We start from the raw sequence: 25,273 nt of genomic DNA on the forward strand, positions 1-25,273 counted from the left end.
GGTTGTAATTTTAGACGTAGATTTTACTTTGCGCATGAGGATTGCGTTCCGTGGGGGTAATTCCAAGTTGATCGCAGCAGGAATTCTGTTAGCAATTGGGCAAAACCATGTGCACTGCAGGGGAGGCAGATATAACATGTGCAGAGAGAGTTATAGGCCCTACACATTGGCCAATCCGCCGCCGAGCTGCCCGACGGCGGATACGGCCGACGGGCGACCCGACGGCGGGGGGGCAGTGACGTGGGGAGTGAAGTTTCTTCACTCCCCCCGTCATGCGGCTCCATTGAAGTGCAGGCAAATATGGACAAGATCGTCCATATTGGCCTGCATGCACAGCCGACGGGGGACCAGCGATGAACGAGCGCGGGGCCACGCATCGTTCATCGCTGGAGCCTCCACACTGAAAGATATGAACGAGTTCTTGTTCATTTATGAACGAGATCGTTCATATCTTTAACACAAATCGGCATGTGTGTAGGGCCCTTTAGATTTGGGTGTGGTGTGTTCAATCTGCAATCTAATTTGCAGTGTAAAAATAAAGCAGCCAGTATTTACCCTGCACAGAAATAAAATAACCCACCCAAATCTAACTCTCTCTGAAAATGTTATATCGGCCCCCCTGCAGTGCACATGGTTTTGCCCAACTGCTAAAAAATGTCCTGCTGCGATCAACTTGGAATTACCCCCCATGTGCATGCGCACTATGTGGATTTTCGCAATTTTTACATTTTAGAAATGTTGCATTCCTTACTGAATTACCCCCAAAATCACCTATGTGAGTGGCAGGAGCTGCTACATCACATGCAGAGACTCACTGTGTTTGGTAGAAGAAGTGACAGGGAGCGGATGGGACAGTACTTTCATTCTGATAAAGGAAAAATCTGCCAATGGACCATGTCCATGGATTCCAGCGTAGGCCTCCCTTAACCATGTGCCCATTTGCAGTACACACCTTGCGCCCATGATAGATACGCCAATGTTCTATGCAATTCAAGAAGGTACAGTAGTATTGTTGCCAGGAGATAACGCAGAGACTATTATATAACCTCTATAGCAAAGTGCTTTGTATCCGATTCCATGGCTTAATTTATGTCATATGTACCATGTACACATAGGCATAAAGTGCTTTGCTCTATTAGGTTAGGGATGCAGTAGAATCTGGCAGTCTTACAGACTACATATGTTACCATGCTACCAAGCAGTGCCGCAGAAGGGCCAACACTGCTTCCGTCTCTACATGTGATGCCATTAAGTCATGTAGAAGACAACCTCAAGAAGCCAAGAGTCAAGAGCATACTAAGGGCAAGTCGGGAGGCTCTCCAGGTTGCAAAGTGGCGTTCCAGGCATTGTGCAAGACAATGTGCAGATGTCCTTGGCCCTTCACCCTATGTGGTGCATAATTACTGCACACCCTTAGTCAAGCCACAGGAGAAATTAACCGCTGACATCCATTTTCTAATAAATGTACCGCTAACATTCCTGACTTCCACTGTCGATTGTGGCTGGTGGAACACATTCTTCCGGTTCCGGTTTAGCGGTCGAACGCCAACCTCGGGAACCAGGAAATTAGCATTTCCGGACCAGGCGTTTAAATAGCGCAACAGGACACATACCAAAACATGCACTTGAAAAAGTATGACCTATCCGAAACGCGTTGTGCTGACATCGGGACTTTATTTACTAGGACTCTTACCTGCACGTCTTCTGCTGGGTTCCGGTATGAATGGTCGACCATGTTATGGTCGACAGTCATTAGGTCGACCACTATTGGTCGACAGTGACATGGTCGACATGGACACATGGTCGACACATGAAAATTGTCGACACATGAAAGGTCGACACATGAAAAGGTCGACATGAGTTTTGTAACTTTTTTTGGTGTCGTTTTTTGCGCATGTTTTGCTTCGCTCGCCATGCTTCGGGCATGGTGCATTCGCTCCGCTACCGATTCGCTCGGCACAGATTACCGTTCCAATCGTAGTCCACGTGGATCGTAAAGTATGGAAAAGTTCCCCAAAAGAAAAAAAAGTTAAACTCATGTCGACCTTTTCATGTGTCGACCTTTCACGTGTCGACCATTTTCATGTGTCGACCATGTCAATGTCGACCAATAGTGGTCGACCCAATGACTGTCGACCATAACATGGTCGACCATGTGAACGGATACCCTTCTGCTGCATCCATCAGCATTGGGGCAAAGTTTGTGGTGTGTTGCTGGGCTGCCTGCTGGGAACCTACACTTTAACATCAAGGCACACACCACATACCTCAAATGGTATGAGCCAGAAGTTCCATTTCTTTTTAAATTATGATGCGGGAGAGATGTGTGCTGAGCGTGCGAGGGGAGACGGGTGAAGTGAGCGACCCGCTAGATTGGTCTGCAATCTAGCACCAGTGATAGCGATGCGTGAGGCTGCACATCGCTATCGCTGTAGGGGGTACACATGGAACGATAATGCTTAAATTCAAAGCAATCTAGTCAGATTGCTTAGAATATCGCTCCGTGAGTACCCCCCTTAAGACTAGTGATGTGCACCGGACATTTTTTGGGTTTTGTGTTTTGGTTTTGGATTCGGTTCCGCGGCCGTGTTTTGGATTCGGACGCGTTTTGGCAAAACCTCACCAAAAATTTTTTGTCGGATTCGAGTGTGTTTTGTATTCGGGTGTTTTTTTTTAAAAACCCTCAAAAACAGCTTACATCTTAGAATTTGGGGGTCATTTTGATCCCATAGTATTATTAACCTCAATAACCATAATTTCCACTCATTTCCAGTCTATTCTGAACATCTCACACCTCACAATATTATTTTTAGTCCTAAAATTTGCACCGAGGTCGCTGTGTGACTAAGCTAAGTGACACAAGTGGCCGACACAAACACCTGGCCCATCTAGGAGTGGCACTGCAGTGTCAGACAGGATGGCACTTCAAAAAAATTGTACCCAAACAGCACATGATGCAAAGAAAAATGAAAGAAAAAAGAGGTGCAAGATGGAATTGTCCTTGGGCCCTCCTACCCACCCTTATGTTGTATAAACAGGACATGCACACTTTAACGAACCCATCATTTCAGCGACAGGGTCTGCCACACGACTGTGACTGAAATGACTGGTTGGTTTGGGCCCCCACCAAAAAAGAAGCAATCAATCTCTCCTTGCACAAACTGGCTCTACAGAGGCAAGATGTCCTCCTCATCATCATCCTCCGATTCCTCACCCCTTTCACTGTGTACATCCCCCTCCTCACAGATTATTAATTTGTCCTCACTGGAATCCCCCATCTCAGATCCCTGTGTACTTTCTGGAGCAATTGCTGGTGAATGTCTCCACGGAGGAATTGATTATAATTCATTTTGATGAACATCATCTTCTCCACATTTTCTGGAAGTAACCTCGTACGCCGATTGCTGACAAGGTGAGCGGCTGCACTAAACACTCTTTTGGAGTACACACTGGAGGGAGGGCAACTTAGGTAGAATAAAGCCAGTTTGTGCAAGGGCCTCCAAATTGCCTCTTTTTCCTGCCAGTATACGTACGGACTGTCTGACGTGCCTACTTGGATGCGGTCACTCATATAATCCTCCACCATTCTTTCAATGGTGAGAGAATCATATGCAGTGACAGTAGACGACATGTCAGTAATCGTTGGCAGGTCCTTCAGTCCGGACCAGATGTCAGCACTCGCTCCAGACTGCCCTGCATCACCGCCAGCGGGTGGGCTCGGAATTCTTAGCCTTTTCCTCGCACCCCCAGTTGCGGGAGAATGTGAAGGAGGAGCTGTTGACGGGTCACGTTCCGCTTGACTTGACAATTTTCTCACCAGCAGGTCTTTGAACCTCTGCAGACTTGTGTCTGCCGGAAAGAGAGATACAACGTAGGTTTTAAATCTAGGATCGAGCACGGTGGCCAAAATGTAGTGCTCTGATTTCAACGGATTGACCACCCGTGAATCCTGGTTAAGCGAATTAAGGGCTCCATCCACAAGTCCCACATGCCTAGCGGAATCGCTCTGTTTTAGCTCCTCCTTCAATGTCTCCAGCTTCTTCTGCAAAAGCCTGATGAGGGGAATGACCTGAATCAGGCAGGCAGTGTCTGAACTGACTTCACGTGTGGCAAGTTCAAAGGGTTGCAGAACCTTGCACAACGTTGAAATCATTCTCCACTGCGCTTGAGTCAGGTGCATTCCCCCTCCTTTGCCTATATCGTGGCCAGATATATAGGCTTGAATGGCCTTTTGCTGCTCCTCCATCCTCTGAAGCATATAGAGGGTTGAATTCCACCTCGTTACCACCTCTTGCTTCAGATGAAGGCAGGGCAGGTTCAGGATTGTTTGGTGGTGCTCCAGTCTTCTGTATGCGGTGGCTGAATGCTGAAAGTGGCCCGCAATTCTTCGGGCCTCCGACAGCATCTCTTGCACGCCCCTGTCGTTTTTTTAAATAATTCTGCACCACCAAATTCAATGTATGTGCAAAACATGGGACATGCTGGAATTTGCCCAGATGTAATGCACGCATAATATTGCTGGCATTGTCCAATGTCACAAATCCCCAGGAGAGTCCAATTGGGGTAAACCATTCTGCGATGATCTTCCTCAGTAAGAGGTTGTCAGCTGTGTGCCTCTTCTGGAAAGCGGTGATACAAAGCGTAGCCTGCCTAAGAACGAGTTGGCGTTTGCGAGATGCTGCTACTGGTGCCGCCGCTGCTGTTCTTGCTGCGGGAGGCAATACATCTACCCAGTGGCCTGTCACAGTCATATAGTCCTGAGTCTGCCCTGCTCCACTTGTCCACATGTCCGTGGTTAAGTGAACATTGGGTACAACTGCATTTTTTAGGACACTGGTGACTCTTTTTCTGAGGTCTGTGTACATTTTCGGTATCGCCTGCCTAGAGAAATGGAACCTAGATGGTATTTGGTACCGGGGACACAGTACCTCAATCAAGTCTCTAGTTGCCTCTGAATTAACGGTGGATACCGGAACCACGTTTCTCACCGCCCAGGCTGCTAAGGCCTGAGTTATCTGCTTTGCAGCAGGATGACTGCTGTGATATTTCATCTTCCTCGCAAAGGACTGTTGGACAGTTAATTGCTTACTGGAAGTAGTACAAGTGGTCCTCCGACTTCCCCTCTGGGATGACGATCGACTCCCAGCAGCAACAACAGCAGCGTCAGCAGCAGTAGGCGTTACACTCAAGGATGCATTGGAGGAATCCCAGGCAGGAGATGGCTCGTCAGACTTGCCAGTGACATGGCCTGCAGGACTATTGGCTTTCCTGGGTAAGGAGGAAATTGACACTGAGGGAGTTGGTGGTGTAGTTTGCAGGAGCTTGGTTACAACAAGAGGAAGGGATTTAGTGGTCAGTGGACTGCTTCCGCTGTCATCCAAAGTTTTTGAACTTATCACTGACTTATGATGAATGCGCTGCAGGTGACGTATAAGGGAGGATGTTCCTAGGTGGTTAACGTCCTTACCCCTACTTATTACAGCTTGACAAAGGCAACACACGGCTTGACACCTGTTGTCAGCATTTGTGTTGAAATAATTCCACACCGAAGAGCTGATTTTTTTTGTATTTTGACCAGGCATGTCAATGGCCATATTCGTCCCACGGACAACAGGTATCTTCCCGGGTGCCTGACTTAAACAAACCACCTCACCATCAGAATCCTCCTTGTCAATTTCCTCCCCAGCGCCAACAACACCCATATCCTCATCCTGGTGTACTTCAACAGTGACATCTTCAATTTGACTATCAGGAACTGGACTGCGGGTGCTCCTTCCAGCACTTGCAGGGGGCGTGCAAATGGTGGAAGGCGCAAGCTCTTCCCGTCCAGTGTTGGGAAGGTCAGGCATCGCAACCGACACAGGGGGTCATTCCGAGTTGTTCGCTCGCAAGCTGCTTTTAGCAGCTTTGCACACGCTAAGCCGCCGCCTACTGGGAGTGAATCTTAGTTATCAAAATTGCGAACGAAAGATTAGCAAAATTGCGAATAGACACTTCTTAGCAGTTTCTGAGTAGCTCCACACTTACTCGGCATCTGCGATCAGTTCAGTGCTTGTCGTTCCTGGTTTGATGTCACAAACACACCCAGCGTTCGCCCAGACACTCCTCCGTTTCTCCAGCCACTCCCGCGTTTTTCCCAGAAACGGTAGCGTTTTTTCGCACACAACCATAAAACGGCCTGTTTCCGCCCAGAAACACCCACTTCCTGTGAATCACATTACGATCACCAGAACGAAGAAAAAACCTCGTAATGCCGTGAGTAAAATACCTAACTGCATAGCAAATTTACTTGGCGCAGTCGCACTGCGGACATTGCGCATGCGCATTAGCGACTAATCGCTCCGTTGCGAGAAAATAATAACGAGCGAACAACTCGGAATGACCCCCACAATTGGACTCTCCTTGGGGATTTGTGATTTAGAAGAATGCACAGTTCTTTGCTGTGCTTTTGCCAGCTTAAGTCTTTTCATTTTTCTAGCGAAAGGATGAGTGCTTCCATCCTCATGTGAATCTGAACCTCTAGCTATGAACATAGGCCAGGGCCTTGTCTGATACAACCCATACCTGCATTGCTGTGCAAAGATTGCACAATGATGATCTATTTTTGCTAATATGTTAAAACTTGTTATATATCATTGTCCTTCTATTTATCAAGGAGTTTTTGTAATAGAACGTTCTTCTCCACTCTGTATTTGAATTTACGTACATATTCGGTTCAGCATTTTCTTTTCTGGTCTGATGACCTTTCTGTTCATTTATGTATAACTGAAAAACTTTCAATAAACATATTTAAAAAAAAAAAAAAAAAAACATAGGCCAGGGCCTCAGCCGTTCCTTGCCACTCCGTGTTGTAAATGGCATATTGGCAAGTTTACGCTTCTCATCAGACGCTTTCAATTTTGATTTTTGGGTCATTTTACTGAACTTTTGTTTTTTGGATTTTACATGCTCTCTACTATGACATTGGGCATCGGCCTTGGCAGACGACGTTGATGGCATTTCATCGTCTCGGCCATGACTAGTGGCAGCAGCTTCAGCACGAGGTGGAAGTGGATCTTGATCTTTCCCTATTTTAACCTGCACATTTTTGTTCTCCATTTTTTAATGTGTGGAATTATATGCCAGTATCAATAGCAATGGCCTACTACTATATATACTGCGCACAACTAAAATGCACCACAGGTATAGAATGTAGATGCATAGTATACTTAATGATGACACAGAGGTAGGTAGAGCAGTGGCCTTCCGTACCGTACTGCTATATATAGTATACTGGTGGTCACTGTGTCAGCAAACTGCAAAACTAAAATACACCACAGGTATAGAATGTAGATGGATAGTATACTTAATGACGACACAGAGGTAGGTAGAGCAGTGGCCTTCCGTACCGTACTGCTATATATAGTATACTGGTGGTCACTGTGTCAGCAAACTGCAAAACTAAAATGCACCACAGGTATAGAATGTAGATGGATAGTATACTTAATGACGACACAGAGGTAGGTACAGCAGTGGCCTTCCGTACCGTACTGCTATATATAGTATACTGGTGGTCACTGTGTCAGCAAACTGCAAAACTAAAATGCACCACAGGTATAGAATGTAGATGGATAGCATACTTAATGACGACACAGAGGTAGGTACAGCAGTGGCCTTCCGTACCGTACTGCTATATATACTGGTGGTCACTGTGTCAGCAAACTGCACAACTGAAATGCACCACAGGTATAGAATTAGAATGTAGATGGATAGTATACTTAATGATGACACAGAGGTAGGTACAGCAGTGGCCTTCCGTACCATACTGCTATATATACTGGTGGTCACTGTGTCAGCAAAACTCTGCACTGTACTCCTCCTATATAATATTATACTGGTGGTCCCGACTCCCCAGTCCCCACAATAAAGCAGCACACTGAGCACAGATATGGAGTGTTTTTCAGGCAGACAACGTATACTGGTGGTCACTGTCAGCAAAACTCTGCACTGTACTCCTGCTATATAATACAGCTGCTCCCCAGTCCCCACAATTAAGCAGTGTGAGCACAGATATATGCAGCACACTGAGCACAGATAAGGAGCGTTTTTTTCAGGCAGAGAACGGATAAAACTGGTGGTCACTGATCAGCAAAACTCTGCACTGTACTCCTCCTATATTATACAGCTGCTCCCCAGTCCTCCCCACAATTAAGCAATAAAGCACAATCAAGTTCAACAATAACGGAGAGGACGCCAGCCACGTCCTCTCCCTAACATTTCCAATGCACGAGTGAAAATGACGGCGACGCTCGGCTGCTTATATAGAATCCGAATCTCGCGAGAATCCGACAGCGGGTTGATGACGTTCGGTCACGCTCGGGTTAACCGAGCCATACGGGAGAATCCGAGTATGGCTCGGACCCGTGTAAAAAGGGTGAAGTTCAGGGGGGTTCGGTTTCCGAGGATCCGAATCCGCTCATCACTACTTAAGACTGCCTTCAAATGTTAACATGCTATTGTTTACTAAAGGGTCTGTGCAATACTTTTTATTTTTTATCTTTATATTTTGAATGTATTAATGCCATATCCATGATTATGTGCACTGTGTCACTTTATACTCATGGTAGTTTGTCCAAATAAAATACATGTTGTTTTGTTCTCATACAAATCAGACTCATTAATTTGGACTGCAATCTCCCTCAAAGAGAATAGCGCTCTCTACAGATACATTGTTTTCATTTATTCAATTACTATTTAGCACTGGTGCTTGTGCTTATTTGGTATCCTAATAGTCTGCAGCAAAATTCTCTTTAAGTGCGCACTACTCCATCTAAAAATAATTCCATTTTTCCTCTAAAAACATTTTCATGTTATGATTTTGGTTTTGGGCTTTGTTACAGAATACATACCATTTACCGGCGGCCGGGATGCCGGCTGTCCTAGGATGCAGTCATTGGATCACTGCATCAACAATGGATGGCTTGTGGTACCCATGGTGTCGCACAAGCCACCCATTGCAGATCCTCACAGAAGTCCGGAAAATGGAGATCCTGGCCTCTTCCCTCCCCCTAAACAGCAGCAACATGCCTCCATTTTCACAAACAGAGGCCATCACTGCCTGCTCCCTGCCCCCAAATGACATCAGACTGTCAATCACTTACAGTCTGATGCCAGACTGCGGCCTGTGTCGCAGAACGGAACGGGCCCTGCTCATGCACAAGGTACTGAACATTGGTAATTTGAACATCAGGACGCAAATCCTTTGCTGTCTGTACTAGCCCCCATATCTGATTTATCTGATTCTAGACAATCCATCTGTAGTAATTAGAGATGAGCGGGTTCGGTTCCTCGGAATCCGAACCCGCCCGAACTTCAGCTTTTTTTACACGGATCCGAGCGACTCGGATCTTCCCGCCTTGCTCGGTTAACCCGAGCGCGCCCGAACGTCATCATGACGCTGTCGGATTCTCGCGAGGCTCGGATTCTATCGCGAGACTCGGATTCTATATAAGGAGCCGCGCGTCGCCGCCATTTTCACACGTGCATTGAGATTGATAGGGAGAGGACGTGGCTGGCGTCCTCTCCATTTAGATTATAAGAGAGAGAGATTTACTGGAGCTTAGGACTAGGAGGAGTACTGTAGAAGTGTAGAGAGTGCAGAGAGTTTACTAGTGAGTGACCACCAGACAGTGCAGTTTATTTAATATATCCGTTCTCTGCCTGAAAAAAGCGATACACACAGTGACTCAGTCACATACCATATCTGTGTGCACTGCTCAGGCTCAGCCCAGTGTGCTGCATCATCTATATATATTATATATCTGTCTGACTGCTCAGCTCACACAGCTTATAATTGTGGGGGAGACTGGGGAGCACTGCAGTGACAGTTATAGGTTATAGCAGGAGCCAGGAGTACATAATATTATATAGTGAGTGACCACCAGACAGTGCAGTTTATTTAATATATCCGTTCTCTGCCTGAAAAAAGCGATACACACAGTGACTCAGTCACATACCATATCTGTGTGCACTGCTCAGGCTCAGCCCAGTGTGCTGCATCATCTATATATATTATATATCTGTCTGACTGCTCAGCTCACACAGCTTATAATTGTGGGGGAGACTGGGGAGCACTGCAGTGCCAGTTATAGGTTATAGCAGGAGCCAGGAGTACATAATATTATATAGTGAGTGACCACCAGACAGTGCAGTTTATTTAATATATCCGTTCTCTGCCTGAAAAAAGCGATACACACAGTGACTCAGTCACATACCATATCTGTGTGCACTGCTCAGGCTCAGCCCAGTGTGCTGCATCATCTATATATATTATATATCTGTCTGACTGCTCAGCTCACACAGCTTATAATTGTGGGGGAGACTGGGGAGCACTGCAGTGCCAGTTATAGGTTATAGCAGGAGCCAGGAGTACATAATATTATATTAAAATTAAACAGTGCACACTTTTGCTGCAGGAGTGCCACTGCCAGTGTGACTGACCAGTGACCTGACCACACTGACCACCAGTATAGTTAGTAGTATACTTATATTGTGATTGCCTGAAAAAGTTAAACACTCGTCGTGTGACTTCACTTGTGTGTTGTTGTTTTTTTTATTCTATAAAAATAAAACTCATTCTGTTGACAGACAGTGTCCAGCAGGTCCGTCATTATATAATATATAATATATACCTGTCCGGCTGCAGTAGTGATATATATATATTTTTTATATCATTTATCATCCAGTCGCAGCAGACACAGTACGGTAGTTCACGGCTGTGGCTACCTCTGTGTCTGCACTCGGCAGGCAGTCCATCCATAATTGTATACCACCTAACCGTGGTTTTTTTTTCTTCTTTATACATACATACTACTACGACATCTCTTTATCAACCAGTCTATATTAGCAGCAGACACAGTACAGTATGGTAGTTCACGGCTGTGGCTACCTCTGTGTCTGCACTCGGCAGGCAGTCCGTCCATAATTGTATACCACCTAACCGTGGTTTTTTTTTCTTTCTTCTTTATACATACATAGTTACATAGACATCTCTTTATCAACCAGTCTATATTAGCAGCAGACACAGTACAGTACGGTAGTTCACGGCTGTGGCTACCTCTGTGTCTGCACTCGGCAGGCAGTCCGTCCATAATTGTATACCACCTAACCGTGGTTTTTTTTTCTTTCTTCTTTATACATACATAGTTACATAGACATCTCTTTATCAACCAGTCTATATTAGCAGCAGACACAGTACAGTACGGTAGTTCACGGCTGTGGCTACCTCTGTGTCTGCACTCGGCAGGCAGTCCGTCCATAATTGTATACCACCTAACCGTGGTTTTTTTTTCTTTCTTCTTTATACATACATAGTTACATAGACATCTCTTTATCAACCAGTCTATATTAGCAGCAGACACAGTACAGTACGGTAGTTCACGGCTGTGGCTACCTCTGTGTCTGCACTCGGCAGGCAGTCCGTCCATAATTGTATACCACCTAACCGTGGTTTTTTTTTCTTTCTTCTTTATACATACATACTACTACGACATCTCTTTATCAACCAGTCTATATTATTAGCAGCAGACACAGTACAGTACGGTAGTTCACGGCTGTGGCTACCTCTGTGTCTGCACTCGGCAGGCAGTCCGTCCATAATTGTATACCACCTAACCGTGGTTTTTTTTTCTTTCTTCTTTATACATACATAGTTACATAGACATCTCTTTATCAACCAGTCTATATTAGCAGCAGACACAGTACAGTACGGTAGTTCACGGCTGTGGCTACCTCTGTGTCTGCACTCGGCAGGCAGTCCATAATTGTATACTAGTATCCATCTCCATTGTTTACCTGAGGTGCCTTTTAGTTGTGCCTATTAAAATATGGAGAACAAAAATGTTGAGGTTCCAAAATTAGGGAAAGATCAAGATCCACTTCCACCTCGTGCTGAAGCTGCTGCCACTAGTCATGGCCGAGACGATGAAATGCCAGCAACGTCGTCTGCCAAGGCCGATGCCCAATGTCATAGTACAGAGCATGTCAAATCCAAAACACCAAATATCAGAAAAAAAAGGACTCCAAAACCTAAAATAAAATTGTCGGAGGAGAAGCGTAAACTTGCCAATATGCCATTTACGACACGGAGTGGCAAGGAATGGCTGAGGCCCTGGCCTATGTTCATGGCTAGTGGTTCAGCTTCACATGAGGATGGAAGCACTCAGCCTCTCGCTAGAAAAATGAAAAGACTCAAGCTGGCAAAAGCAGCACAGCAAAGAACTGTGCATTCTTCGAAATCCCAAATCCACAAGGAGAGTCCAATTGTGTCGGTTGCGATGCCTGACCTTCCCAACACTGGACGTGAAGAGCATGCGCCTTCCACCATTTGCACGCCCCCTGCAAGTGCTGGAAGGAGCACCCGCAGTCCAGTTCCTGATAGTCAGATTGAAGATGTCAGTGTTGAAGTACACCAGGATGAGGAGGATATGGGTGTTGCTGGCGCTGGGGAGGAAATTGACCAGGAGGATTCTGATGGTGAGGTGGTTTGTTTAAGTCAGGCACCCGGGGAGACACCTGTTGTCCGTGGGAGGAATATGGCCGTTGACATGCCAGGTGAAAATACCAAAAAAATCAGCTCTTCGGTGTGGAGGTATTTCACCAGAAATGCGGACAACAGGTGTCAAGCCGTGTGTTCCCTTTGTCAAGCTGTAATAAGTAGGGGTAAGGACGTTAACCACCTCGGAACATCCTCCCTTATACGTCACCTGCAGCGCATTCATAATAAGTCAGTGACAAGTTCAAAAACTTTGGGTGACAGCGGAAGCAGTCCACTGACCAGTAAATCCCTTCCTCTTGTAACCAAGCTCACGCAAACCACCCCACCAACTCCCTCAGTGTCAATTTCCTCCTTCCCCAGGAATGCCAATAGTCCTGCAGGCCATGTCACTGGCAATTCTGACGAGTCCTCTCCTGCCTGGGATTCCTCCGATGCATCCTTGCGTGTAACGCCTACTGCTGCTGGCGCTGCTGTTGTTGCTGCTGGGAGTCGATGGTCATCCCAGAGGGGAAGTCGTAAGCCCACTTGTACTACTTCCAGTAAGCAATTGACTGTTCAACAGTCCTTTGCGAGGAAGATGAAATATCACAGCAGTCATCCTGCTGCAAAGCGGATAACTGAGGCCTTGACAACTATGTTGGTGTTAGACGTGCGTCCGGTATCCGCCGTTAGTTCACAGGGAACTAGACAATTTATTGAGGCAGTGTGCCCCCGTTACCAAATACCATCTAGGTTCCACTTCTCTAGGCAGGCGATACCGAGAATGTACACGGACGTCAGAAAAAGACTCACCAGTGTCCTAAAAAATGCAGTTGTACCCAATGTCCACTTAACCACGGACATGTGGACAAGTGGAGCAGGGCAGGGTCAGGACTATATGACTGTGACAGCCCACTGGGTAGATGTATGGACTCCCGCCGCAAGAACAGCAGCGGCGGCACTAGTAGCAGCATCTCGCAAACGCCAACTCTTTCCTAGGCAGGCTACGCTTTGTATCACCGCTTTCCAGAATACGCACACAGCTGAAAACCTCTTACGGCAACTGAGGAAGATCATCGCGGAATGGCTTACCCCAATTGGACTCTCCTGTGGATTTGTGGCATCGGACAACGCCAGCAATATTGTGTGTGCATTAAATATGGGCAAATTCCAGCACGTCCCATGTTTTGCACATACCTTGAATTTGGTGGTGCAGAATTTTTTAAAAAACGACAGGGGCGTGCAAGAGATGCTGTCGGTGGCCAGAAGAATTGCGGGACACTTTCGGCGTACAGGCACCACGTACAGAAGACTGGAGCACCACCAAAAACTACTGAACCTGCCCTGCCATCATCTGAAGCAAGAAGTGGTAACGAGGTGGAATTCAACCCTCTATATGCTTCAGAGGTTGGAGGAGCAGCAAAAGGCCATTCAAGCCTATACAATTGAGCACGATATAGTAGGTGGAATGCACCTGTCTCAAGCGCAGTGGAGAATGATTTCAACGTTGTGCAAGGTTCTGATGCCCTTTGAACTTGCCACACGTGAAGTCAGTTCAGACACTGCCAGCCTGAGTCAGGTCATTCCCCTCATCAGGCTTTTGCAGAAGAAGCTGGAGACATTGAAGGAGGAGCTAACACGGAGCGATTCCGCTAGGCATGTGGGACTTGTGGATGGAGCCCTTAATTCGCTTAACAAGGATTCACGGGTGGTCAATCTGTTGAAATCAGAGCACTACATTTTGGCCACCGTGCTCGATCCTAGATTTAAAGCCTACCTTGGATCTCTCTTTCCGGCAGACACAAGTCTGCTGGGGTTGAAAGACCTGCTGGTGACAAAATTGTCAAGTCAAGCGGAACGCGACCTGTCAACATCTCCTCCTTCACATTCTCCCGCAACTGGGGGTGCGAGGAAAAGGCTCAGAATTCCGAGCCCACCCGCTGGCGGTGATGCAGGGCAGTCTGGAGCGACTGCTGATGCTGACATCTGGTCCGGACTGAAGGACCTGACAACGATTACGGACATGTCGTCTACTGTCACTGCATATGATTCTCTCAACATTGATAGAATGGTGGAGGATTATATGAGTGACCGCATCCAAGTAGGCACGTCACACAGTCCGTACTTATACTGGCAGGAAAAAGAGGCAATTTGGAGGCCCTTGCACAAACTGGCTTTATTCTACCTAAGTTGCCCTCCCACAAGTGTGTACTCCGAAAGAGTGTTTAGTGCCGCCGCTCACCTTGTCAGCAATCGGCGTACGAGGTTACATCCAGAAAATGTGGAGAAGATGATGTTCATTAAAATGAATTATAATCAATTCCTCCGCGGAGACATTGACCAGCAGCAATTGCCTCCACAAAGTACACAGGGAGCTGAGATGGTGGATTCCAGTGGGGACGAATTGATAATCTGTGAGGAGGGGGATGTACACGGTGATATATCGGAGGGTGATGATGAGGTGGACATCTTGCCTCTGTAGAGCCAGTTTGTGCAAGGAGAGATTAATTGCTTCTTTTTTGGGGGGGGTCCAAACCAACCCGTCATATCAGTCACAGTCGTGTGGCAGACCCTGTCACTGAAATGATGGGTTGGTTAAAGTGTGCATGTCCTGTTTTGTTTATACAACATAAGGGTGGGTGGGAGGGCCCAAGGACAATTCCATCTTGCACCTCTTTTTTCTTTTCTTTTTCTTTGCATCATGTGCTGATTGGGGAGGGTTTTTTGGAAGGGACATCCTGCGTGACACTGCAGTGCCACTCCTAAATGGGCCCGGTGTTTGTGTCGGCCACTAGGGTCGCTAATCTTACTCACACAGTCAGCTACCTCATTGCGCCTCTTTTTTTCTTTGCGTCATGTGCTGTTTGGGGAGGGTTTTTTGGAAGGGACATCCTGCGTGACACTGCAGTGCCACTCCTAGATGGGCCCGGTGTTTGTGTCGGCCACTAGGGTCGCTAATCTTACTCACACAGCTACCTCATTGCGCCTCTTTTTTTCTTTGCGTCATGTGCTGTTTGGGGAGGGTTTTTTGGAAGGGACATCCTGCGTGACACTGCAGTGCCACTCCTAGATGGGCCCGGTGTTTGTGTCGGCCACTAGGGTCGCTAATCTTACTCACACAGCGACCTCATTGCGCCTCTTTTTTTCTTTGCGTCATGTGCTGTTTGGGGAGGGTTTTTTGGAAGGGCCATCCTGCGTGACACTGCAGTGCCACTCCTAGATGGGCCCGGTGTTTGTGTCGGCCACTAGGGTCGCTAATCTTACTCACACAGCTACCTCATTGCGCCTCTTTTTTTCTTTGCGTCATGTGCTGTTTGGGGAGGGTTTTTTGGAAGGGACATCCTGCGTGACACTGCAGTGCCACTCCTAGATGGGCCCGGTGTTTGTGTCGGCCACTAGGGTCGCTTATCTTACTCACACAGCGACCTCGGTGCAAATTTTAGGACTAAAAATAATATTGTGAGGTGTGAGGTATTCAGAATAGACTGAAAATGAGTGTAAATTATGGTTTTTGAGGTTAATAATACTTTGGGATCAAAATGACCCCCAAATTCTATGATTTAAGCTGTTTTTTAGTGTTTTTTGAAAAAAACACCCGAATCCAAAACACACCCGAATCCGACAAAAAAAATTCGGTGAGGTTTTGCCAAAACGCGTTCGAACCCAAAACACGGCCGCGGAACCGAACCCAAAACCAAAACACAAAACCCGAAAAATTTCAGGCGCTCATCTCTAGTAGTAATGACACTACCAAAATAGAGCAGCCATATGCATTTGGGCACAGCTTCTCCAAATTATCCCCCACCTCCCTTACACTGGGGCGCTGCAGAGCTCTTGATGACATTTATGTCTTCTGTATACTGCAGAAACTGCAATACGAAAAAAACACTGAGATCCCACAAAGACCCACTGAACTAATGCAGGATCATGAACACCTATGTATTGACAACACAAAGTTATTTTATACTGTACTTGGGTGGAGAACCCTTTATTAATTGGCTCCTGGTGTCCTAGAATGAAGACATTCTTAATTGCTACTAGTATTATGGATATCAGATTAATACATTCAGTAGTAATGATTGACTTATGGTTTCTGTAGTCTCTAACCTCTGCACAATTTCTAGGGCGCTCTAGGAGGTCTCATCACTGGACTCACCTTGGCTCTCTGGGTTGCTATTGGAGGATTTATCTATCCTGCTCCAGCATCCAAGACGCTCCCACTTATACTGAGGACAGATGAATGCAAATTATTGAATGAAACCATCAACGCCACATTATCCACCATCATACCTACTACACTGACAACCACCATAGAGCCAGAAAGGTAAAAATGAACTTCATTAGTTATCAATCATGTTTTTTATTTGATTATAACTATTTTAAATAAAGTTATATTGCTAACATGTACACACAATAAGAAGCACTGAGTTCTAATTGTCTTTTATTTAGATACCAAGTACTACTTACAGTATTCTTAACAAGCTTGGTACTGTATATAAACTTTATTGGCAGTACAAATTCTTGATACCTGGATGGTATAGTTAGACAGTCAACAGGTTGACACCATAAGGCTGACAGGTCAACAGGGTCAAAAGGTTGACAGTTAAATGGTCGGCATACATTTTTTCATGATATTTCATTAGTTTTAGGGTTAGGTTTAAGCACTTGGTGGAGGGTTGTTTTAGGTTGCGGAAGGAGTCTATTAGGGTTAGGCACTAGGAGGAGGGTTAGGATTAGGCACTAGGAGGAGGGTTAGGGTTCAGCACTAGGAAGAGAGTTAGGGTTAGGCACTAGGGGAGGGTTAGGGTTAGGCACTAGTTTTAGGGTTAAAATAACAAAAAGTGTTGACCATTTCTGTGTTGATCATTTGTATGTTGACCTTTTGAACATGTCAACATTTTGACCATGTCAACCTATTGCAGGTCAATCTATTGCCTGTCTGTCTATGTACATACTGTCTATCTTTCAGTCCACATCCCAAATTCTTACCTTCACTTAGCAGGTGCCTCACATCACTATTCTGCCCTATTGGGGAGCCCTGATCCTTCCAATATCTAATACTGAGTCACTCTCTTCCTCTCTTTCCCCAGAACACTGATCTCGGCACATATGTCCCTGTTATTAACATACCAACACATGTCAACTGGCTACCCCCACATGAATTCCACAGTCATCTCAGCATAATCTGTGCTAATGTGCACGTTCAGATGCTCTGTTGACTATCCCCTCCCTCTACAGAACTGGGGGCACACAGACGAGCATATTCAAAACCATTTGCACCAGCTATTTTTGGCATATCATTTTTATATCATTCAAAAATACTTATGCAATACATTATTATTGGCACAATTTATATTTTGCACCACCCAATAATTTATTACCTGGCGCTTTATTCTGTATCTGGTGGTACGGTATTTTGTAACATTTTTTTTCCTTCCAAACATGCACAAACGCAATCACATTCATTATAGATAATAAACTGTCCCGATCTATTTTGCAGTCCCCTTGATAAAACAATCACATGCTATTTTAGAACACAGTACTTGTTATTCAAGTGATGTTACAGTACATGTTCTCTTCTCCAGGTCTCTGCTTGCAGATAACTGGTACAGTTTATCATACCTCTACTATAGCGCTGTTGGCTGCCTTGGCTGCATCATCTCTGGGCTTTTGATCAGTTTTATTACAGGTAGGTGAACGCTGTTTGTTTCCAATCATGCCTTGATGTGACGGTTTATTTGCCAGGTATAACCGAGCAAAATCACAATCCATTCAAAGGCAAACTTGATCCAACTTAAAAAGGCCTCTAGTAGCACTTCAGATATGTGTTTAAAAGGGTGTGGTATGGCTGACCGACGGTCAGGAGACTGGCGGTCAGCTTACCGACACCGGGATCCCGGCAGTGGAATCCCGGCAGGGGAGGGGGGGAAGGGTGAGTGCTGCTAGCCCCTTGCAGGCTCGCTATGCTCGCCACGCTGCAGTCTCCACGGGTTCTATTCCCACTCTATGGGTATTGTGGACACCCACGAGTGGGAATAGTCTCTGTTGGGTGGCATGCCGACCGTCGGGATGGTGAGGGGTCGGGATGTAGGGGGAGATCATGTGATCTTCGGCACATCCCGCTTAAAATTGGCATTTACTGGTCTTCTGAAGGGGAAATCTGCATCTTAACAAACACAGTGGTGGCAGCTCAATCACTCTGGCAATTATTACCAGGTGCATGAAAAGGGAGGGGTTACAGCAAATAAAGGGGGGTGCATTTTTCCCCCTGGTATCCCCCTGCACACCAACTTATACATGTAACAATATTTGAAAACTATATGGTGATGGAATTTCAGATATGTGTTACATATATTTGCAAAAACATGATAAGCTGCCGAGCCTCTTCACAGCTTCTCCGATTATCGGCAGTCCCTATACTACATCATAATAGTGCCCACTAAGGGCCATGTAATTGTCTCTAGTAAGGCCTCATGATAAAGGCCTATACAGAAATACATCCAGAATGAAGGCTAGCTTACCTTAGGAGACACCCCTGGGATCTCCCATTAGCACCACAGGGACCAACATGTCTTCCAAATTCTAACCCCATACAATGCCTACTCACACATGTAAACAAACACAGTGTTAGTAGCTCAATCGCTCTGGCAATACTTATCAGGTGCATGAAAGGGGAGGAGTCATAGCAAATACTGTAGCAAACAGAAAGGGTTGTGCTTTCTCCCCCCTGGTGTCCCCCCAGCACACTGACTAATACTTGTAAAAATATTTGAAAACTATATGGTGATATAATTTCAGAGATATTTGTTACATATATTTGCAAATACATGATAAGCTGCCGAGCCCCTTCACGGCTTCTCTGACTACCGGCAGTCCCTAAACTACATGATAATAGTGCCCACTAAGGGCCATGTAATTGTCTGTAGTAAGGCATCATGATAAAGGCCCATACAGAAATACATCCAGATTGAGAGCTAGCTCCAGAAATCTGCATCTTACCAGGATGAAAATTCCTCTTTACATTTGATCAGATATTTTAAGTTTAGATATGCTAATATATATCATTGAGAGATAATTACCTCATCACATTTGCAACATGCACACAAGTAGAGGTATGTTCCTTTGCCATCAATGTCTTGAGCAACAGAAAAGCCAGGGGAACAGACAAGTACTTAGGGGTCTTTTTAACAAGCCCCATCGTTCTCAACCATTATCTAGCACTGCATATCCTCAGGGAGCTTCGATGACCACCCTGTTCCTCATGGAGTAGTTTTCTCCTTCTCACCTGCAGCCAACAAAGGGTTAAAGAGATATTGATATATTTGTGTAAAAATAATGCCCATAGTGATTTTATGAAGATAAGATCCAGATTTCACTGATCACCATTGTCAGGAATACCTAATGCCTATTTATTTCTGCCCCATAGGCAGATACCATTATTCTAATTAAATAAACTTAACTGATTTAGGGGCCTAATTACTATAAAAAAAAATAAGCATTCAGTCCCCGGAAAAACTGTAATTTGTGGAAGGTTGCAGCACTTTAGAGTACCGGGGCCATTTAACAAGGGGGCACCATAGCAGATTTCCCCTATTTATGCTCACAATAGCAGTCCCAATAGTTTTCTATAGTGACAAGGAGGAAGCCCCATTTATCTAGCACTGAAAACATTAACTGATTCTGAAAAATCATTCTATTTTAGGTCGTGAGCATGGAAGGAATATTAGACCGTTGCTCATCAGACCAGTCTGCAACCTTGTGTGCTTCTGGTCGGATACGTACAAGAAAAAGTGTTGGTGCGGAGTGCCACATGATCAGGATGAAGATGAAGATCTGGTGAGTGCACTCTTACAGGATTGAGCTAAACACTTGGTTACAGGGAGAACTACACACAGTAAAGGCTATGTGTCTGCACTGTGGCCCACAGTAAGTGAACAGGAATACAACTACTTACAGTAGGAACTGAGTGGCTGAATGGAGATGTGTCGGCACTGAGAAGGTGACAGCAGCATTGTAACAGTACTAATACTGCTGTATATTACTAATTACACTGTTAACCATTATTAGGTTATATAGTACTGCTTTGTCCCAAGAAGGGTTTTTTCTTTGATTTTTCTAACATAGTACAATAGGTACATACTTGCCAATTTTTCTGCAGCCAGGGCAACACAGCGGCGGGCTTAGTACAGCATAAGTGAGTGGTGCACGTGAATTTGGCTCCGGCCCCCGCTCTGCAATGCTGCAATTACAATCATGGTAGTGCAGGAAGCATCACCCTGGGCTGCAGTGAGAGGACACAGAGAGACTCCTGGAGACTTGAATACTCTTCTGTTCTCCCGTGGGGCCACCAGAGATTCGGGAGCCTCCCGTCTCTGTTCCAGGAGGTTAGGCAAGTATGCAGTTGTCAGAAGAAAAACTAGTTTAGTCAGAGACGGAACTACCGCCAGTGCAACCAGTGCGTTGCACTGGAGCCCGCCTCTGTCCAGGGGCCCAAAGCATGTAATGAGTCAAACTGACTCATTACATGCCGCTGTGCGCTGCGGGCAACCGCTGCCCGCAGCGCACAGCCGCCCGGAGAGAGGAGAGGAGCAGCGGTACGGGGGAGAAGGAGGAGGAGGGAGCCGAAGGAGGGAGCCGCAGCAGCGCTTTACTACTGGTGGAGGCACTGCTGCTGCTGCTGCTGCTGCCCCTCTGCTTCACTATAGGCTGTCTTCCGAGAACAGCCTATAGTGAAGCAGAGGGGCAGCAGCAGCAGCGTCTCCACCAATGACACAGCGCTGCTGCGGCTCCCTCCTCCACCTCCCTCCTCCTCCTTCTCTCCAGCCCGGGAATCGTCTGACGCTGCACCGAGGAGCCTGAGCCAGCGGAGACGCCGGAGAGGGTAAGTATAATTCTTTCTTTCTGTCTCTTTCTTTCTGTCTCTTTCTTTCTTTCCTTCTTTCTTTCTTTCTTTGTTGGGACTGCCTGCCGCAATGTGTAAAAATAGGGGACTGCCTGCCGCTATGTGTAAAAATGGGGAATCTGCCTGCCGTAATGTGTAAAAAGGGGGACTGCCTGCCGCAATGTGTAAAAAGGGGGACTGCCTGCCGCAATGTGTAAAAATGGGGAATCTCACTGCCGCAATGTGTAAAAACGGGGGACTGCCTGCCACTATGTGTAAAAAGGGGGAATCTGCCTGCCGCAATGTGTAAAAATGGGGAATCTGCCTGCCGCAATGTGTAAAAACGGGGGACTGCCTGCCGCAATATGTAAAAACGGGGGACTGCCTGCCGCAATGTGTAAAAATGGGGGACTGCCTGCCGCAATGTGTAAAAAGGGGGAATCTGCCTGCCGCAATGTGTAAAAACGGGGGACTGCCTGCCGCAATGTGTAAAAAGGGGGAATCTGCCTGCCGCAATGTGTAAAAAGGGGGAATCTGCCTGCCGCAATGTGTAAAAACGGGGGACTGCCTGCCGCAATGTGTAAAAAGGGGAATCTGCCTGCCCGCAATGTGTAAAAAGGGGGACTGCCTGCCGCTATGTGTAAAAATGGGGAATCTGCCTGCCGCTATGTGTAAAAAGGGGGAATCTGCCTGCCGTAATGTGTAAAAAGGGGGATGCTGTCTTCTGTAATGTGTAACAAGGGCACGCTGTCTGCCGTAATGTGTAAAAAGGGGACGCTGTCTGCCGTTATGTGTAAAAAGTGCACGCTGTTTGCCGTAATGTGTAAAAAGGGGGACGCTGTCTGCCGTTATGTGTAAAAAGTGTACGCTGTCTGCCGCTATGTTTAACAAGGGCACGCTGTCTGCCGTTATGTGTAAAAAGTGTACGCTGTCTGCCGCTATGTGAAACAAGGGCACGCTGTCTGCCGTTATGTGTAAAAAGGGGATGCTGTCTGCCGTAATGTGTAAAAAGGGGGACGCTGTCTGCCGTAATGTGTAAAAAGGGGGACGCTGTCTGCCGTAATGTGTAAAAAGGGGACGCTGTCTGCCGTAATGTGTAGAATGAGGAATCTGTCCGCTGTAAGGTGTAAAAGGGTCTCTACCTGGTGTAGTGGTGCTACTGTGCGGCGTAATTTGAAGAATGGAGACTACTGTGCACTGTTTTATGAATTGGTATTATTTTATGGCCACACCCCTTCCCCACGAAGCCACGCCACTATGTATTTTTGCGCACGCCTACGGCGCGCACTGCCCCTGTTTTGCATGCAGGGGTGGGGCTCCAATGCCATTTCTTGCACACAGTGCTAAAATATCTAGTTACGGCACTGTTGCTAGGTATCCATTTCTCTGGCCCTAAGCAGGTCCCCCTCATAAGATCCTCTCCAGGGGTGATGGGGTGGACTTGGATTGGATGTGGGGGGGGGGGGGGGGGGCAAAGCATTTTGTCGCACCTGGGCCCACCGCTCGCTAGTTCCGCCACTGAGTTTAGTGTATGTTTTACAGTATGTCTAGTGCAGCACATGACAATTATCATAAATAGGAGTCTCTGATATTTACATAAGTAAAAAGTGAAGTCAGAGGAGTCTATTTAAAAAAAAAAAACAGAAAAAGATTCATATTAAAATAATTTCTAATGCGGGAACAGACGTAGTAAAGGTTTGTCCAGGCAAAGACTTTTTAGTTGTCTGATAATGTCTCTTGCAAATGCAAAAGACGTCTGTATATATCTGTACAGCGCATGCATCCGGTGCACGCATGCGCGGGGTGGCTGTATGTGTGACTCACTCCCTGTGATATCAGACACAGATTCGCCCAGCAACCAGTGCATTATGAGAGAAGCAGGGAGAGAGCATTCTTGGAAGGGGATGGTGTTCTAGCTCAACTAGTATTGCATACTACATGCAAGAACAGTATTTTTCCTACATGCAGATAGGATGCATTTGCACTTCTTGCATGGTTTATCTATAAACTTGCACCTACAGTAATTATCACATTGCTCCTAACTTTAAATGAGACTATATATGTTATGTTTATAAAGTAGTAACATTTGCACAATTAGATCAGCTGACCACATTATTTATCTATACTTGCCTACACTCCTGCAAGTTTTTCGGGAAGTACCAAACATTGTACCCATGGAAGAGTGTCCAGATCTCCCATATTCTACCCACTTTCTAGTGAAGCGGGTAGTATGGGGAGATTAACATGAGAATCCCAATGCTATATGGAGGGGTGGGGCTAAATGACATGAATTTGCATTATTAAGCCCTGCTCCCATCACGTACCAGTGAATCATGGCATTTTGGGGGTGAGGCCTAGCGACTGGCAGCCAGCCCCCCCCCCCCCCCCCCCCCCCCCCCAATGTTGCTGGCAGCATGTCCTCTCTGGGCTTCTCCCAGAGAGTAGCCTTATAACATAGGCAACTATGGGGCAGATGTATTAACCTGGATAAGGCATAAGAAAGTGATAAACCAGTGATATGTGCAAGGTGATAAAGGCAGCAGCCAATCAGCTCCAATATGTAAATTAACAGTTAGGATCTGATTGGCTGCTGCCTTTATCACCTTGCACATATCACTGGTTTATCACTTCCTTATGTCTTCTCCAGGTTAATACATCTGGCCCTATGTATTTATCCCAAGTATTGTTTCTAAATGTATTTACCCTTTTTTTTTTTCTTTACAAGGATCATATTAGTTTGAAGAAAGATGTCATGATTACACCAGAAACAGAGAAATCAGTGGAAAACGTGTACGACAACAATTCCTTACAGAAACCTCCACCCGGTTATAATGCTCATGAAAACTCCTACACAAACCCAATCACAGAGAAAGAGAGCCACATGTAGATCTTGCAGTCACCTTGATGTGCACTGCTGCACCTGACGCATGTACCGCGGCAGTTAGAACAAATTGTTATTACCTGAGTATGGCTGTTCTGTAAATAGAACATGGTTAGTATATCTGTTGTGTTGAGAATTATGTCACTAAAGTGTATAGTATTTATCCTTTATTTTTATTAATCCTGTGTTTGGCATAAATTGCAAATGTAAAATACATGTATTTAATGGGATTAAGAAAAAATATGTTAAGAAAGAATACAAGCCCTACTACTCATACCATGTTAATGTCATCCAAAATAATAATATTGGTATTTACACAGATTTTTTACAATAATAAAATTTGTTTGGGGTACAGGGGTGCAGTGTGTGGGGTAGAAGGGGGTATTTACATAAAATCAGTAGAGGATAGCAATGTTCCTGATAATCTATGCAGTCTGGAAATTAGAGAGTACTAAACAGTGATAAGAACGGAGAAGTGAGCCAGTGGAGAAATTTCCCCATTAACCAATCAGAAGCTCTGTATCATTTTATAGTATACAAATTATAGATGTTACTTCAGTGCTGATTGGTTGCCATGGGCAACTTCTCCACTGGCTCACTTCTCCGCTCTTATCACTGCATAGTAAATGTACCCTTTAAAGGTTTAGTCTAGTGCAGAGCTTCAGATAATTGGCATGGATGCCAGCAGCTATAAATTCAACTTTTATGTATTCAACTTCCACTGTTCTGCATCAATTGCGCCACACCACTGAAATGATAGTCACCAATGGCTGCTTTATTAATGATGGCGTATAATGCTTCCTCCATGACATAATTACAAGATGTGTCCCCAGCAGCCTCTACAATTGTTATTATGCTATCTTATTTATCAGTTGGCAAATTGTTTCAATTGTTTCCACTTCTTAGACTGTAAACTCAGGGTGTGTACTCGTGGTACGGTGGTTTGTCTGTAAATCATAGCTCTAATTTTTTTATTAGCCGGAGATATGCCCAGTGC

At 45.7% G+C, this 25,273-nt stretch overlaps 1 protein-coding gene across 1 annotated transcript in view; it reads left to right on the forward strand.

Annotated features, from left to right (window-relative positions):
* SLC5A12 (solute carrier family 5 member 12) overlaps window positions 1–24,830 on the forward strand; it is a 127,761-nt gene extending 102,931 nt beyond the window's left edge. Inside the window, exons 12-15 of the mRNA XM_063944331.1 lie at window positions 16,639–16,838; window positions 18,100–18,203; window positions 20,217–20,350; window positions 24,121–24,830. Of these exons, the coding sequence (XP_063800401.1) occupies window positions 16,639–16,838; window positions 18,100–18,203; window positions 20,217–20,350; window positions 24,121–24,282 (600 nt within the window). The 3' untranslated portion in view covers window positions 24,283–24,830. The remainder of the gene's footprint in view (window positions 1–16,638; window positions 16,839–18,099; window positions 18,204–20,216; window positions 20,351–24,120) is intronic.
* Window positions 24,831–25,273: the final 443 nt, after the last annotated feature.

Source organism: Pseudophryne corroboree, chromosome 11 (genome assembly GCF_028390025.1).
Source record: "Pseudophryne corroboree isolate aPseCor3 chromosome 11, aPseCor3.hap2, whole genome shotgun sequence".
Lineage (NCBI taxonomy): Eukaryota > Metazoa > Chordata > Amphibia > Anura > Myobatrachidae > Pseudophryne > Pseudophryne corroboree.